This window comes from Chlorocebus sabaeus, chromosome 11 (assembly GCF_047675955.1).
Source record: "Chlorocebus sabaeus isolate Y175 chromosome 11, mChlSab1.0.hap1, whole genome shotgun sequence".
Lineage (NCBI taxonomy): Eukaryota > Metazoa > Chordata > Mammalia > Primates > Cercopithecidae > Chlorocebus > Chlorocebus sabaeus.
Window position 1 is genome coordinate 99,678,076 of NC_132914.1, and position 18,618 is coordinate 99,696,693.

The following is an 18,618-nucleotide window of genomic DNA, read 5'->3' on the forward strand; positions in this document are numbered from 1 at the left end:
GCGTTTTCTGTCCTGTGCTTAACTCACCCCCTTTGCATTGTCTACAAAATCTTTAGTGAAAGACTGTGGCTAGATCACCCTAGTGTGAACGAAAGGAGAGAGGGATTGTCTGGAGTGGAGCGGGGAGAGAAGTGATACAGAACACCATGACTACAGGAGGCAAAATGCTAAGAGCATGAACAAGACATTTGGAGGAAGAAGGGGCCCACACAATGATAGTCCCAGAGAGATTCTTGGACATCTTGAGGGAGCAAAGGTGGGAATGAATGTGAGATGGGACACCAATGGCACGTGAGAAAATATTAGAGAAAACTTTACTATGATTTCCTTAAAACTAAGTACAAAACTTACGAGACTTTTTTCTATTTAGGTAACTTTCCAAATAGTTAATGAATTTTTAAAAAATGAAATGAGATGCTTTTAAACAAGAGGGAGATTACCAATCTTTATACTTTGTACTTCTATATACACTGTTGTGAGTTTGATATTCACAGTATCTATTCAGTAAAAAAATTGGAACGATTTATTGAAATGAAAACTCAATGCTGAGAGATAACATTCTTATAAATCTCTTGGTATGGGAATGTATTAGATGCCATTTATATATTATGTGCCTTATTTGATATGTTTGAATCTTCTGGCAGGAGAATATTTTCCCAACCACTTTGTGTCAGGGATTATAAGTCACTGTTGGGTGACAGTGAGGGGATTTTATGTACAACTGCTTTATTGTTAATGCATATATTGTACAATTCATACATCTCTTACATAGCTTTTGCAAGTCCTTTGAAACATATTTACTTTTAAATAGAATCTGTAAATTCTATGAGATATCTTCATTTTTGTGTATGATTAGTTTTATTTTTCTAGGTGTGTTTTCATGTTTTCATGTTTAATTGTTGCAATGACCTTAATAAAAATGCTATATAACAGTAGAATTCTTAAGGAATGACACATTACACCAACATTATCCAAAAGAACTAATTAATCAAACATGACTAATTTTAATGTAATTACTAAAGAAAGATATACCATTTTATTATGACACTCTAGCCATACATTTTCAAAATATGCTTATTAAACAGTAAATGTAAGATAATGATTCAATTAGTTACATTTTTAGAAGTCATTAGGATTGATATTCCTCTGCCATAAGTGAATTGAGTAATAATTTCAAATACAATCAGAATTAATTTAATAAAAAATATGCTTTTCAACTAAGACAGATATAATGAATGGCCAGTCATTATTTTCTGGTTTCAAAGTAGCAGGGGAAATTAATTCAGTGTCTGTAAGTTTATTTATCACACTTGGCCTATAAGTGTGATAAAAATACATGAGGCAAAATACATGATGTAATCCCAATTCTCATAGTTCATTAACTCTTTTACCAAAAAGAGATCTGACATGGTATTTGGGGCCTTTATGTAAACTGAATATAAGCTGCATGATATTTGAAAGGTTTTGATATTTCGAAGAGACATTTTCATGATACACAGACACAGATAAAAGATGTAAGTAGACAGCTTGAGGTTTCAGAGTCCCTCCTGTGGTGTGTTTAGCAGCGGGTACAAGATAAATATCCAAACAAAATCAGATTAAGGGATTAACAGAAGTGACTTTGCTATGAGTTGGTGAGTGGGGTCAATGGGTGACTTGAAAGGGATTTTAGAGCTCTGTTTTTATTTTTCCTACTTTACATCAGTGCATTTTGGGCAAAATAAAATGAGTAATGCTTACTTTTAGGCCTCAGTAATATTAAAAAAAAAAAGGCAGATTCTAAGGATTGTGGAAGGTCATGTTTTTGAAAGTGACAGGTAATTCAGCTCAGGTAATTAAACTCAGAGTTTCTCAGGAGAAACTCTATCTCCATCTTAACTCATATTTCAGTTGGGCAGTAACATTTGGTTTTGTGTCCTCTCTTTTTTTTTTTAATTTTATAAAAGCTTGGATTTTTTTCCCCTTGAAAGACCCCTATCAAAGATAGTGGAAGAATGAGGAGAGACGGACCATGTTTACAATCAATGTAATCATACGTTAAGAGGGAACACATGGGCAGGGCGTGGTGGCTCACGCGTGTAATACCAGCACTTTGGGAGGCTGAGGCGGGCAAATCACAAGGTCAGGAGTTTGAGACCAACCTGGCCAACATGGTGAAACCCTGTCTCTACTAAAAATACAAAAAATTAGCTGGACATGGTGGTGGGTGCCTGTAAGCCCAGCTACTTGAGAGGCTAAAGCAGGAGAATCGCTTGAACTCAGGAGATGGAGGTTGCAGTGAGCCGAGATTGTGCCACTGCACTCCAGCCTGGGGGACAGTGTGAGACTCCATCTCAAAAAAAAAAAAAAAAAAAGAGGGAACACGTGAAATATATGTTTTCAATGAAGTTCCTTTAATTCTAGAGTTTCAGCTTGGTCAGCCCTCTATAAAAGTCTGAGGAAGATACTAAAATAATGACTGGGTTGGGATGGGGGCAGAATAAAGACAGCTTCAAAAATCCCCTGGGCCTCTGTCTTATCTGTGAGAGGTTTCTTTAAAAAACAAAAGCATTGTTCCAGATAGGAATTGATTATTTAAATTGATATCTTTATCCTGTACCATATCCACTTAAAGCTTCTGACAGTCTTCTTTCTTTTTTAAATAGAAATTACACACAAAAAAAGATATCTATGTATCACTTTCTAATACCTAACAGGAAGGTCTTATAAAATATTAAAATAGCAATAAGCAAATATGTACTACAGGATTAAACACTAGCATTGAAAACAAAACAAAATCCAAAACCAAGGGTCAACAACATTTTCCTTTTGTTGCTTCCCCCCTACCAGATCTGGACTTTATGATCTTTGCAAGAGAGGGGCATAAAGTTTCACAATTCTTCTATTTTAAAATAAATGATGACATTGCATAAATCAGATTTATCTTTTGAAAATATTGGTGGAAAGCCCATGTGATCTGAATGGAAAGATTCTTTCTTATGAGGAGAGTCAAACAGGTTCTGCTCTAATAAATTAGCACAATCTTTTAAGATTAAAAATAGCAAAACATTTTAAATAGTCTGATTACAGCTTCAACAAGTCAAACATACATTTCTATCTAGCCTATAGTTTTAAAGAGTCTATGTGGGTTTAACTTATTATTCCTCATTCCAATATAAAAAAAGAAGAAAAGAACCAAGTCATTTTGAGTATTAAGAAATTCATAAAGACTGTATAAAGTAAAAAAAACAAAAACAAAAACAAGAAACAAAAAGTCTTCACAGATTGTTAGCCATCTCTTTCAACGATTTCTCATAAATTCTTTCTTTATCAGTAGATAACCCCCATCTCATAAGGAAATACTTTCCAACATTTCCCAAATGAGATCAGTGACTGCTTTTCATGAGAGCTACTGCTCTTTGAGATGTCTGGGTGAAGGGAGAATATCTTCTATAAACCAGTAAATGCCAAAAAATACCCAAGGGGGATTTGGCAGAAGCTATTTTTTTTACAGGTAAATCTATGTATTTTTTTCTCTTTGTTCTTATTTTCTCCACTTGCCGAGTATCTGTTTTAGAGCAGAGAGCACAAAAATCAATAAGGAACTTACTTATCTTTTAAGTTCTTCTATTTGGCTGTAAGATCTTTTTTCCCACATTTATTCTTCATGCTCTTGATGAAGTTCAGAAGATTGGATAATATATTGCTAATTTTGCTAAGTTTGAGAGCCAACAAAACAATGGAGCCTTCTAACTTTAAAAAATTTCCATCTCCTGCCCCTGCACCCCCAAATTCACAATTTGGTGAACAGTACACTACTGTAAGTGATAAAAAGTTGAAAGGTGGTGGTGGCTAGATAGACCTAATGCTATTTTATTAAGCCATCTATCTATAGAATTGTTGTTTTTATACTTTAAAAAAATATGTCTATGCTTTCTTTTTTTTCTTTTTTTCTTTTTTTTTTTTTAGTCAAGTACTTTCTTAAAGAAACAATAGCACCACATTGGCATAGCTGGCCAAACAATAAATGGGAAAGCAAAATGTGCTACATCTTTTATTCTAAGCCTTCTCCCAAGTGCATAAAATAGTAACAGAAACCCTGGAGCCATAGAGCATGAGATGGTTTCATCTACATAAAGATTGATGTTCCAAGGAGAGGAAGGATTCTCAAGGGAAGACAGGCTTTTGTTTGTTTGTTTGTTTTTTAATAAAATTTCCAAGGAAGTGATTTCTTTTCAGTATCCCATTGGATCCTTAGGGTGAATGTGTGTGTGTGTGTGTGTGTGTGTGTGTGTCTGTGTCTGTGTCTGTGTATGTAGGGTGGGTGTTGAGAGATTTTCATATCCCTAGAAGAGTGGATTCTGATGCGGCGCTGCATTAACTTTTCAGGGGAACCATCTCATCTTAAAAAGTTCAAATAATACTTTGATACTATTTGGGGAAGAGAGAACAGAAATTTGACCTAAGTATCGAGGATGGTCAATTAAATTGGAAATAAGCCTATGAGTTGAAAGCTCCTTCCTACCAATGTTTACCATTCTTTTACAAATATCTTGAAATGGCCTCATTCAAGAATGATAAGGCAATCTAATTCTGAAGCAAAGCTTGTAAAATGTTGGGTTGTGAGATTTTGTTTGCTCCTTTCTATGAAATCCGAGTCATTCTGCTGGAGTATATAGTAATCGACTGACTTCCAGGGTTTGCATCAATTTGTCTTCTAGTGTTAATTCATTAAAAAATAAAATAGTGAATTGGTATAATGAGTTATTTTCAATTTATTTATGATCCAGTTGGGGAGGATTATGTGTTGGAAAAAGTTAAGAAAGATAATATGGCAATGCATCTTTCAGCTTTTCTCCTTGGGGGATTTTTGACTGTGGATAGAATTAAGTGAAGGAAATAAGTCATAGACAGTCTCAGAATTATCACATCTAACTCAGAAAACACGTAAGTCTGCAGAAGTCTGCCTATAAAGTTTTGTTGAGAGGGAATAATTTTAAAAGGTACACACTGGGGACAAGAAATAAAAAGAAGTGCCATCTTGGGAAGAGGAGTCCAGTCTCTTATTCCACAGAACCTGTACGTCTGGAAAACAGGTAGAGGGCAAAAATGATGTATAGTTTCTTTTACATCTGTCCATAGTGATTGGAATATTGCTAAGCATGCTTGAGGTGCTCAATTCAAATAATGTTGGACTGAGAGTTAAAATACTTGTTGACTGAACAGGAGTGCTGGCTCCACTAAATGGGGCCTTCTTTTTGCATATATTCAGAGATCCAGGGAGTCTTTTTGTTTTCCTGGCCTCTGATCCTTGAGGTGACCCAGTGGGAGAAAAACTGAAGATGTTCTTTTTGTTTTTCATATAGACTTTCCCAGAATGTAAAATATACAATTTTCATGAAATAATTAAGCCTGGGTACTTTTAACCAAAAAGTCCTAAGGTGAATAAAAAGATCTGAATGTTGGATAACTCATTGTTCTAATGAGAAAATCTTGATCTACAGATGGGGATCATTTTCTAGGCTATGATGGACTAGTACACTAACCAGTGGACTTTCTTGATACCAATTTTCAGTTGAATGGATAAAACACATTCACAGAGAGCTAGGGGCTACCCTTCTAAGCAGGCATGGCAAATTTCTTGTTTTGATGGAAGTTTTTGCCTTTCAATTGGCAACTCTAGTCAAGCAAGTTTTAACACAATTAAAAAAAAAATGTATATACAGCTAAGAATAAGAGTAAAGTTTTTTAAAGAAGATAACTTTGTGACTTTTTATTAGATATTATTTTAATATTTCAAATTTGAGGTCATTTTCCTTATATTGCCTAGAAAAGAAGGAAGTATCATGTTTTTCAAAATGAATAGAATATTATTTATAGTATTAAACAAGGTTTTACTAGATATATAGTAACTGCGTAGAAGAGTCAGTGAGTGCTAACAAATAGAGTAATTAACTCCCCTTTCACTGGTAGAAATCTCTTTGTTTTTCTCCTTTTTTCTTTTCCTTTCTCTCTTTTCGCTTATCTTTGTATTCATAAAACCAAATGCAGAATTCAAAATCAAATTGAAAATCACATACTTCTCACATATTTTAAAAAGTGTTTTAAAAGAGATTGAGCTGTTAGCTTTTAACAACTAGTTAGTTGGCCAGTTATTTGGATAGTTTCACTGACAAGAACTGAGATGTCAGGAGCATTCAATTCACCAATCTCTAGCTGTGCTATGAATGGGTTATTTATAGAATTCCTTGCATCTCAGCAACTCAAGCACCCTGATGTTGCACCCTTACAGCAACCCAGGGTAAAAATAATCTGAATCTTTATCTTTTTAAACCTTATACCACCCCTTTGAGGTAGGTAGATGACATATTGCCCCCATTTTGCAGATGAGGAAACTGAGGCACAGAGAGGTGAAGTGACTTGCCCAAGGTCACACAGTGGTGAGTCCATGACACAGCTGGCAGATGTTTGTTTCTTCAGTGAGAAAAAGAAACCAGGACTGCTAAAATTCCTAGCCTTCTGCTTTTTCCATTCCACAGTTTCCTCTCTGGACTTGCCAGTCCAATTTGCATCAGTGGACTTTTGTGTCTGAAGTTCCTCTTGGAAGGCATAATTGGGGGGACTTTGCCTTCTTTCCCAAATGGATGGCGTTTTCAGTACCCTTCCCCTTGTGTCATCTTTGGCTCCAGGCTTCCCCTATTGTTTTGCTTTCACCTATTACCGTTTTGGCCAGACTCTTTCATATAACAAACTACAAAATAGCACCATTATACTAAAAAACAGAGTTTTACATACTGTTTGATATATCCTGTATAATTGATATGCTAAATTTACATAGTGCTCTATATGGAAAAAATAAAAAGAGGAAAGTTACTAATTAGGTTGTACATTAACTCATCATTTGAAGGAACTGTTTTGAGTTGAAGAAACTTTCTATGTTTAAAATATATGCCTAAAAATGATTGGCCTCAAGGTTGCAACTATTTGCATTATTCTTTTTTGTAAGCATGATGTGGAAAAATAAAGCTTTGTGTCTAAAATAAAATGCATCCAACTTATATTTGGTACAAATGCCACAGATGGAATCTTGTGGGTTAGAAATTGGTGTGCTTCTTGACGACTTGCTGCTGCTTTTGAGGAGGCCAAATTCGGCAAATACAAAGGTTATGAAGGGAGGTGGTGGGTATAGACTAACAAGATTATCAGACACTGTAAAACAAACAGCCCGTGTTGTGTAGAAAGAAGTGCAAATAAGGAAACAATTCATAAACCACTTAGACAAGGTTGCTGAATGAATGGCTCCAGCAGCCAAGATTCAGAGAGGAATTTAGTGCAACTGGATCTATACAACACCCATGCATTTGTGGCTCTTGAGAGGCAGGGACTAAGATATATATATATATATATATTTTCTTTTCTATAGAACATTATTGATAAAGGATCAACAGCAATCTACCAACTCCAGGACCGTTTTTGCAAGGTGCAAATCACTCCTAAAGACAATGTTGGAATGTTTACTTGTGTATTTCATTGGGGGAAACGCCCATCTTTTAAATGTTATCAAACTTATTTTTTGGTAGGTGTTCCAAAGTTTAACAGGTAACTCGTGCAGAGCAAAGGATCCTGCGGTGGCATGTCACTCTTCACTCCTCAGGAGGGTCTTCCTACATTCTGTAGTTCTTATTTCCTGCACTCCCTCTACTTGCGTTCTTCAAATGTACTTCCTATAAATAAGGAAGAAAAAGTGACATTAGCTCGATGAAGTTTTATGTAACCATCTATTTCTAACACTGGGTCTCAATCTTCCGTATCATACGCCTTACCAGTTGAGCTAATAGAGGGCATATATAGGTGGACAGGCCCTTAGTACTTTTGCCAAATCTCACTCAGTGACCTTTATGTACCCCTGGTGGCGTGAATACCACAGGCAGCTTTATAATCACACAAAGATGAGATTTGATTCATCTGCTTCTATCACAGATTCATCGATTGAAAGGAGATCCTGAAAAATCCAGCCCTCTGACCTCTAGATCCTTTCCTAGGAAGAAAAAAAATCAATCACATTCTGGGTTCATCCTCTGTTGTTTTATTGCAGTTTGTTCTGTTTTAATTTTTGTAAAAAAGAGATATTTATTTTTCATTGTTTTTCTTGCTTTCCTCTAGAGCAAGGCAGAGTTTTAGAAATCGAAGATTAGGAAATCTTATAATTTTGAGTCTGTAAAATCACAGACATACTGCGCTGAGCTCAACTCATAGCTCTTCTATTTTCTAGCTATGTAAACTTGTACGAGTGGCAATCTCTTGTGTTTCAGTTTCTTCATCCATAAACTAGGGTAACAATAATATCTACCTTATAGGATCAAAGATTAAACTCTCTCTCTCTCTCTATATATATATATATATACATACATACACACACACACACACACACACACACACTCACAATAGACCTGGAACATGGTAAGCACTACATAAGTATTAGCTGCTGTTATTATTATTAACTCATTTTTCCTCTTCTTAGTATTGTCACCTTTATTGGAAAGTAACCGTGCCAAGACTAAAAGTCCTGGGTTCCTAATTTGGTGTTACCATTCACTCATCAACAAGCAATGATGTTATCTTAAGGATATTGAGGGTTTTTTTCTTGAACAGGGTCTCTCTCTGTTGCCCAGGCTGGAGTGCTGTGGTGCCATCTCAGCTCACTGCAACCTCTGCCTTCCAGGCTTACACAATCCTCCTGGCTCAGCCTCCTGAGTAGCTGCGACCACAGGTACATGCCACCATGCCTTGATAATTTTTTTTTTTTTTTTTGTAGACATGGGGTTTTGCTATATTGCCCAGGCTGGTCTTCAACTAGTGGACTCAGGTGATCCACCCGGCCTTGGTCTCCCAAAGTGCTGGCATTCCAGGCATGAGCCACTATACCCAGCCTGGATATTGAGTTTTGTTTAGAATAGAAGCCCTGTGAGAGCAGAGACGTGTCTGTCTGTTCACTGTTATAGTCCCAGTGTCTAGAACAGTGTCCAGGTTATTGTAGGTACTCAATAAATATCTGTAAAATGAGTGAAATGAATGAATGTGTATGAGGGACCCCCTCGTGATGTGCAGAACTAAGTCATTATATTATAATACTTTTCCTACAGTTATTATTTTATCCTTGAATGTATGTAAATTGCAAAGTATGTAGACGGGGTTTTGAAATAATCAAAGAGGAACTGGCACTTATATGCATAAACCTGAGGTACATCTTTTTTTTTTTGGTTTTACCTCTAGGCAGAGAGCCCTCTACAGAAGGATGTAATAATTATTGGTATAGAATGAGGTTCATAACTAGAAACAAAAGTTCTCTCCATGATACCTGGAATCTTCAAACTGTTCCTTCTGGCTAAGGTGATGAACACCCACACAGTCACAACATTGTAAGGAGCTAAAGCACATTTGAGATTACTCAGACCTGAGACCTGGAGAAGGTGAGAGGTTTTAATATGAAGGCTGGGGAAAAAGATCAACTGCCACCCCTCGGAAATAATGCCTATTGGCCAAGGTTCACAGGGATCTGGCAGTTTTTCTTACACATGTTTTCCAGTTCTACTGGAACATTAGAGTTATCACCAAGTCCTTCATGAAAGGTAGTTAGCATTGTATGAGTTGATGGTCAACATCTTGTACTGACTAAGTAGAAGTAAGATGGCATTATTGTGTAAAAACATTCAAATAGCTCAGTGACGACTGCAAAAAGGAAAAAAAGCTGGTAGAAAGAAACTGGGCATTTGCATAGAATGACTTGAAATGCCATGTTTTAAATCCTGGCACTTTCCCTCAAATATCACAAAAGACCACTTAAGATATGTTTGTTGTGGTGCAAAGCATCTACTGCTAAGCTCCCGGTAAACTTGTGTTTTTCTTTTGTTTTTGTTTTTGTTTTTGTTTTGAGTTGGAGTCTCGCTCTGTTCCCCAGGCTGGAGTGCAATGGCGCGTTCTCAGTTCACTGCAACCTCTGCCCCCTGGGTTCAAGCGATTCTCCTACCTCAGCCTCCCTAGTAGCTGGGATTACAGGTGCCTGCCACCACGCCCAGTTAATTTTTGTACTTCTTAGTAGAGATGGGGTTTTATCATATTGGCCATGTTGGTCTCAAACTCCTGACCTTGTGATCCACCTGTTTTGGCCTCCCAAAGTGCTGGGATTACAGGTGTGAGCTAAACTTGTGTTTTTAATCTTACATTGGGTTCTGCTTTCCTTTTTTTTTCTTTTTTTTTTTTGAGTTGGAGTCTCACTCTGTCACCCAGGCTGGAGTGCAGTGATGCGATCTAGGCTCACTGTAACCTCTGCCTCCCGGTTCAAGTGGTTCTCATGCCTCAGACTTCCAAGTAGCTGGGATTACAGGTGAGTGCCATCATGCCCAGCTAATTTTTTGTATTTTTAGTAGAGACGGGGTTTTGCCGTATTGGCCAGGCTGGTCTTGAACTCCTGACCTCAGGTGATCTGCCTGCCTCAGCCTCCTGAAGTGCTGGGATTACAGGTGTGAGCCACCATGACTGGCCGTGTTCTGCTTTCTTATAGGAGTTCTCTAGAAAAATGAGAGAAGGGCACATGGGGCCACAGAATAGCATCATTAACGTTCCCAAATTCCTTGAGACGTTTTTGTTCAATTCTCAATCAACACTGTTGATGGTCTGTAGCTCATCAAATCCCCAAAATAGATACTATTAAGGATGCCATCTCTCTGCCTAACTACTAACCAAATTAATTAACAGGCAGAGAAACACACTAATTTGAATTTTACCTTTTGTTTTTCTGTTTAAGAGACATACCAGCTCCAAATAAGAAGATCTTTAAGCATCTGCAATGCCCAAACTAAGAAAATATTCAGGAATGAAATGGGAACAAATTAAAAGAAAGCCTCATAAAGCATTTAATCTCCATTCTTCCTCTCAAGCCAAATTAATCCCAAATTTCTGCAAGAAAACATTAAAGCACCATCTATGCTTTACTCTTTAAATTAGCGGGGGGCTATAGCAAAAAGAATTGAGGTTAGATTGGCCAACCACATACATCTTATTTTTCGTATCCAATAGAGAGATTCTTTTTCTTTTCTCTCAAAGCACAAGGTATAAAGTGTAAAGTCTGAGCAGAGGGATCCCCTGGTCTGTTTCTTCTGGGTCTGTCTCAGCATCACAGCAAAGCCAGGGGCTGAGACTCACTTGAGTGAAGCAGATGCTGTGCCAAGTAGCATGGTTCCCATGCACACACGTGCACGGTGGAGGCCATTCAAACCAGCTGGGATGTCGTCTGGTTTGCATTTGGCTCTCTTCCCAGGCTGTCACATGTGACTTCTTTGTTGCAGACAATGACAGTGACAAAACAAAAGCACTCAGGCACTTGGTCTCAGTTGCATCTGTTGCTTTGCTCATTGTCTTAACTTAATTATGCTGGCCACCCTTGACAATGGGCGGCAAGTGGAGGCATGTTAGAAGCAGCCGTCATCATCGGAGCTGGCACCCACCTTCGGTGCACTTCTTGAAGGGTTATGAAACTGTCCCACATTCAGTCAAGCAAAAACTTTTCACTTCAACAGCTTGTCCAAGACAAACAAACCAGCTGAAACTGTTTCTAGTATGCAAGTAGACAGATTTTTAAAAGGAAAACAGTAGTGAGTAAATACTGTTTCCTATTGACACCGACGAAGGTAAGACTATTAAGAAAACGTTGATCCTCCAGCTCACTGGGGTTGGTTAAAGATGTTTACCCTTCAGAAGGAAAGGTTAACCAACTCATTAGAAAATAAGTTTGTGGAGGGTTTAATTTGTGATATATATGATTACCCATTATGTACAGACACACATATTTAGGGCACTAGAAAAGGCCCTGAAGAGGCCATTCACCTTCTCCCATTATCTCTTGGTTCTTATCCTAGCTCCAAGCTTTCCTTTGGAAACCTATCCACAGACTTTTCAGATAAGATCACTGTGCCAAGTGTGGTGGCTCACACCTGTAATCCCAGCACTTTGGGAGGCTGAGATGGGCAGATCACTTGAGGTCAGGAGTTCGAGACCAGCCTGGCCAACATGGTGAAACCCCGTCTCTCCTAAAAATACAAAAAATTAGCCTGGTGTGATGGCGTGTGCCTGTAGCTTCAGCTACTAGGGAGGCTGAGGCAGGAGAATTGCTTGAATCCAGGAGGCGGAGGTTGCAGTGAGCTGAGATTGTGACACTGCATTCCAGCCTTGGCGACAGAGTGAAACTCTGTCTCCAAAAAAAAAAAGATCACTGAGGACTAATAACAATGGCAATAATAATAATGTTGCTTAACATTTGCAGAGGCTTTACAGTTTCCAATATAATATCACTGAATCCTGACAATCACCATGTGAGGTGATGCGGTGTTATTCCTGTCAGTCCCATGTACAAGCTGAGGCTCGCTGAGATTTAGTAATATGCTTGAGGTCACAGAGGAACAAACTGATAGACCAAGGGCTAAGATAATAACAGTTCCCATTACTTGAACATTTGTTATGTGCTGGGGATTGTGGTATGTATGTAAATTGCATATATTTTCTTTTTTCCTATAGTTCTCTCAGGGATAAATACTACTGTCTTGACTGTTTTATCTTTAAGGAATCTGAAACCTAGGGCAAACAACTTGCCTAACTTCTTATGATGGAAATGTAGTAGTGGTTGGAGTTTGAACCTATTCCTTCTGATTCTGGAGCTCACCAGTTAACCACTCCGCTAAACTGCCTCCTCAAGAGGTAAAAAATATCTAGTGCTTTCAAGTCCAGATCTCTTTCCAATAGCAATAGTTAATAATATCATGAGCTGCCCCTGCTCCCAGATGGGGGTAGATGCTGGTTTAGAGGGCAAGGCCGTGCCATGGGACAGAAGACTCAATGAGGAGCCGGAGTATTACCACAAGCTGGGACCCATTTGTAATGGTATTTATAGAAGTCTAGGAGCACAGTATTCAATTAGCAAAAGCAAACTCCCTGGATATTATAACCCCTTTTTTTCTTCCCCACCCCACCCGCCACCCCCCACCTGCCCCCTAGCTATCTTTATGAGATTTTGCCTGACAGATAGAATCTAAAAGGATAAAAATAGGCTCTTTAAACTTCAGGGAGGAAGCAGTGATGTTTTCAGTAGACTATGTTTCCATCTCCACCCACTCCAAACAAGTTAAGTATTGTATGACATGAAGTCTAGGAAAAGCCTGGCACTCTATAAAAAATACTGGGAAAATTCTGTCCAGCATGGAATATCAGCAGCTTATTGTACAGCATAAAGTACTAACTCAGCATTGACCTTCTTCCAAAAAGGGCAAAATGAGAAGAAAAGAGCAGTGGATGATTGGAAAGCGGGCTCAGATATCAGCCCTTTACCTGTTGAAAGGGACGTGCTATAGCAATTTTGCTGGCTTGGCCTGGGGACATGTGAAATGGTGGAGGATGATTTAGATGTCTCAGTATCAACTTTGATATCTCTGCTTCAGGGAATCACAGTTCAAATTCCAGGAGAGTTGGATCAGTCTTTCCTCTCTGGCAGCCAGGTAAAGTGAGGGTCATGCGATCTACTCAGCACTTTGGGATATGACTTTAAAACCAAAGAACAAGGTGCACATTTTGAGAAACCTGTACTCCTCGTTTATGTGGCTGCTGCTTTAACAGAGTAAGGGGCATGTACTTACTGGACACAGTTTTGGTCAGCCCAGCGTCACGTTTTTTTCTGGAACCCTCACCCCACTTTTTATGTGGTTGTGGAAATTCCCCCACCCTCTGCCACTACAACGGCTCTTCTTTGGCTCTAGTGGATTGGACCAGGGCAGGCCCCTCCCAAGAGCCAGTGACCAAGCATGGTGGGGACATCGAGGCAGACCTATTTCTAAGAGACACAGAAATTTGTTGGGCAACTTTATTGCCCAACTTTAGCTCAAAAACTCTGTGATGACTTTACTGAACTTTCCTTAGACCATAGACCCACCTAAAATGTTTCCAACCAATCTGCTCTCCCTCTCTTCTTCCCTTGGGCTCAGGCTTGCCTTGCAATCTGATGGCTTTGCCTATCCTCCCCTATTTCGGTTCACACATTAATTCCCCCTAATAAAACTCCTGTTCATTTAACACCTTCTCATCTTCTGTTCCTTGGAGGACCTCGTCTTACGCATCTGGTTTGAATCCTAGCTCTCCCCCACAGTAGTTGTGTGACCTTTGATAATCACTACATTGTGCTGTCCTCAATTTCCTCTTCTGTAAAATGAAAGGGTGGGGTAAGATCACCTACCTCAGAGTGGTGTTGTAACTGGATGTAATAACCCTCAGTCATTTACCCGGCATGGGGTAAAAGTTGTGTGCAGGAGGGTCTACTGTTTAGAAAAAACTTGAACCTAATTGTTAGCACCATCAGTCTGTTCTGGCTTGTGTGCTGTAAGAGCCCTCTCTGTGTCTACATTTGTTCAAGCATTGGTCTTCTGTAGGGTAAATTCTGCATGTTTGTCTCTCCACTAAAACATCAGTTCCTTGAGAGCAGGTAGAATATTTCCTTCACTTCTATATCCTCCCCAGACCCAAGCAAAGTGCTTGAGCAAAGTGGCAAACCAGGAAAGGCTCATTAAATGGACGCAAATTTCCTGCAGGAATGATGGAATGGAGTCAGGTCAACAGCAAATGTTGCATGGCTGCTTACTTTTCCTCCTGTGGTATTCTCTACAAGGACAAATAGCATGGAACCCCCTTGTATCTCATACAAGTGACAGGTTGTATATGGTAAATATCAACTAAGAAATGCAGGAGAGAGTGCAGTGCTTGATTAACACACTGTGGTCTGTCTATCTCGGGTTTGTATTCTGCTTGACCACTTTTTAGCCCAAGACGTTGGTGAGACACTTAGCCATACTCAGCCTGAGATTTCCTATCTATACAATAGTGATAATTGTGGTACTCACTCTGCAAGCTTCATGTGACGATTAAATGAGGTGATTCCCTATAACCCTTGCCACAGGGCAAGTACCTAATCAATATCAGCTATTATGATCTTTTAAATTTACTTTTTAATTGTTACTATTGTCAAAGCAGTTTCCATGCTAGAGTGCTGCCCTTTCTCCTGCTGAATGTGGCGAAACAGTAGCGACCTCCTTAGTTTCCAGAGCTCCCTTGAGTGCTGGGAGAGTGGACTTACAGCTCTGTTTTCTAGTGACTGGGGCATTCCTAGGAATCCTCAGGAGTCAGAGGACTTTATTCCAAGATTATCTTGACTTAGCAACTTTCTTACTCTTTAAAGACTACCACCTGACTCTATTTCAAATATTTCTGCCTGTGATTTAAAAAATCTCTATCAAAATGGTTTAAAAGCCTGGGGAACAAAGAAAAGAAAATGCCAAGGGTAGTTTCCTTTGCTGACAAGAGGTGTTTATGTTGCCTTTAATAGTCATGAAGGATGTTGTAAAATACTTCAGGATCAGGGCTCCCCAGACTGTTGATTTTATGGGCAGCTTGTTTAGTTAGCTGTTTGTTTGTGTTACATTTTTAAATTTAAAAAATGTTTAAGCTTAGTATCTTTCGCAGAGGGAGTTGATTTTGGAATTGTCGAAAGGTTCAAATGTGGTATTTTAAAAAGTGAAACACCAGATTCTAGCGATTTTGCTGATATCTGTTAAAGATTCAGCACATTTGTACCTAAAAACTGGATTTGGTGATTCTTTTTCTCTTAAGCCTCCGAAATGCCGTTGTTTCATCTGATATACAATTTAGGCTAGAGTTACTTAAACTGGTGTATGCAGTTACTCCTATTACAGTGTCCTTGGGAGATGTGAGGCCTAGGGTTTTTTACTTTTTGGTGTCATTTCAAAGCAATAGTGATGAGTTCACAGGGTTAGGAGGAAAGGGTGTTGCCCTCTTTCACTCATTCCTTGTGTGTGTGACAAATCTGGGCAGAACATTCGCATGCTGTGTTCTGAATTTTCCTCCTCACTGGATTGAGATAAATTCTGGAAGTTTGGAAGCCTCTCTTGAACTTTTAGGATGAACAAAATAACACTGTGACAAGTTAAATTGATTTGCATCTGTTTGAGGTTGACGGCAGCCTTCAGCATATAAAAGTAAACATGCAGAGTGCCAGCCAGTGCTATTCCAAGGCAGAGAATAGCTCAAGAACATTTTATGCATGCATACAGTTTTAAAAAAATCAGAATTGTGGCATTGTGCCAAAAGCACCTCTACCTTCATCCTAGTGTTCTTTTGAAGAAGAAAAGATATTATTATTTATAGACAAATCAGAGCATTCAGTAGTGACCTAGGTAAAACAATACTGACAAAGTAACAGTAATTATACTATGCATTTATTGATTCATTCATATTTTTTATTCCTTCTAGTCTTCCAGTGCCTCACGAGCTAGTCAAGCATGGCACATACTTGCACCATGACATAAACATTGCATACCCCCAACTCTACAATTGTCAGCTGATTGAGAACCTTGCTCAACCCTCTACTTGCCATGGTCTTGCCCCTAATCCTTTGGAACTTTTGTCTTGCTATAATTGTGAACTAAAGCTGTGAAAATAGCACATCATATTTTCACAGATGGCAGGGCTAGTTGGTCTTCAATTACTTAACCTCTTGGTGCTGGCAAGACAGAAAACCCCAAGTGAATATTTATACATTGTACAGAGAATTTTGTAGAAACTTTTGCCATGGATCCCAGCTTGGAAGCTTGGACCATTTGGCTGGTTTCGGTTTGATGTAAAATTTCTTGGTCTTTCGCTAGTAACTTTGGAGTTATTTTATGAGACAACAGTTGCCATCACACTCAGCTTTTCATAGATCTTGCTCTTAACATTATATCTTCATATGGACATTTTGACCATGTCAGTTAGAGAAGCCCAGGAGGACAAGGTAATCCATTGCCATCTTTTTTCCAGAATGATCACAACACATGCCTACTCAAATAAATGAATGTTCCTTTATCTGACCTGATGGGCATGAAGGCATATGACAGACTGAATAGAGGAAGTTAGAGACTAATGGTTCAGACATGGGAAAGTGGTGTTTAATGGGTTTTGTCAATAACCCCAGTCCCTAATAGAAGAAGGGGCAGGGGATGATAGAAGGAAGATTGGCTGGATGCATTGACCTTCGGTTGTAATGGGTCAGTAATTAGACCTAGAAGTTTCTCAAGTTGCAGATTGGTTCTATGGGAAAGTTACTGCGATCTATAGATAGGGATCTACAGAATCTTTCTGTGTATATTAGATGGAAAGTGGTCGAAGTCCCTGGATCCTTGAAAGATACAATAAAAAGAAAACCAACTTCTTTCCACCCCCCCAATAATGCCCCTTTATTTCCTGAATAATTTTTAATTTAGGATGAGAAACAGGCTTTTGAGAAGACAAAGGAATCCTGCAGTTTTTACTGAATGATGATTAGTTTTTACATAGGAATTTACCTTCACTGAAAGAAAAGCCAGGAAACTGTTCTCACCTATAGTTTTGGAAAGTATTTCCCCCCCAGCTCCCTAATGGGTGCAACAATGCTAGAACACAAAGGTGCACACAGACACACACACGTGCGGGCACAGACACACACACACACACGAAGAGGAGAATAGTCCCCTTCCCCTCAAAACTGTTTGCTATAGTTTATTACAGATTCTAAATTGCTGCCAAGGACATTTAGAATTAAAATCAGTTTGATGCACCTTTAGCATTCTTATTTCTAACCATCATACTACCACTTTTTAAAAAGTTAGCTTCTTGACCCTGGTTCTTAAAACTATAACCATACTAATTAATAAAATAAAGATGGGAATTTCCAAAATGTTTTCTAGTTCCTGTTACTTATCTAACAATAGGCAATGGGAGTTATAATTGAGTTCATGGTATGGTAAGAACTTTTTTAGGGGCTCTCTGGAAAAATCAGACATGGACTCATACATCTCTTGTCCCTTGTCTCTCATCATTTCCCTGCTGTTCTCAATCTCCATTTCTCTCTTCTGGAATTTAAACATAAGTTTATATTTTTAAATCATCTCTTTTGGTCACTGGATGAAAATGGGATGGCACTAAAGGCATTAAGGAGTCCCATTAAAGAAGGACCCTCAAATATGTGGGCATCAGGGAAAAGTTCTGATTCTAGTTAGGCCTTTGGGGATGATGGAAAAGCTCATTTTCACCTCGCAGGTCTGGAAGTTTAGTGGACCTGGAGAATTTTTGCTAACCTCAGCTACTCCCTCTTTAAAAATTGACCTGTCTTGCTTAGGCCAAAGGAATCAGTAACTGGGCTTTAAGTACTGAGGTGAGCATACAAACTGGGTATTTCAAATCTCATAAAAAGGGATTTGGATTCTGCTTCATCTAAAACTATTAATCTTTTCATTGCTCCTGAAGGCTTCCCCTTTAACTAGAGACTATCAGTGTTGCCCTTGGATTAAAAGTCAACTCTGTGTTATCTAGTGAATATTGCAAAAAAGCCCTACTCTTTTCCTATGGGCAAGTAAAAAGAATAGACCTCATCTTCCCCAGTGGCTGTTAATGGACTTGAGACATTGCAGAATTTATTACCTAAGAAAACAATGTTTCTCTTTAGTGGGAGGGAGGTCTTCAAGGGATAGAGGTGAGAGAAGGGGAATTGCTCTTTGGGAGCTCATTTATTTG

General features: G+C 38.7%; 1 protein-coding gene across 2 annotated transcripts in view; it reads right to left on the bottom strand.

The window, feature by feature from the left end:
- Positions 1-652: 652 nt before the first annotated feature.
- Positions 653-18,618, bottom strand: part of IGF1 (insulin like growth factor 1) — an 83,019-nt gene continuing 65,053 nt past the window's right edge. For both annotated transcript variants that reach the window (XM_008004442.3, XM_073021042.1), the window contains exon 4: positions 653-7,703. In XM_008004442.3, coding sequence (XP_008002633.1) covers positions 7,644-7,703 — 60 coding nt within the window. In that variant the 3' untranslated portion in view covers positions 653-7,643. The remainder of the gene's footprint in view (positions 7,704-18,618) is intronic.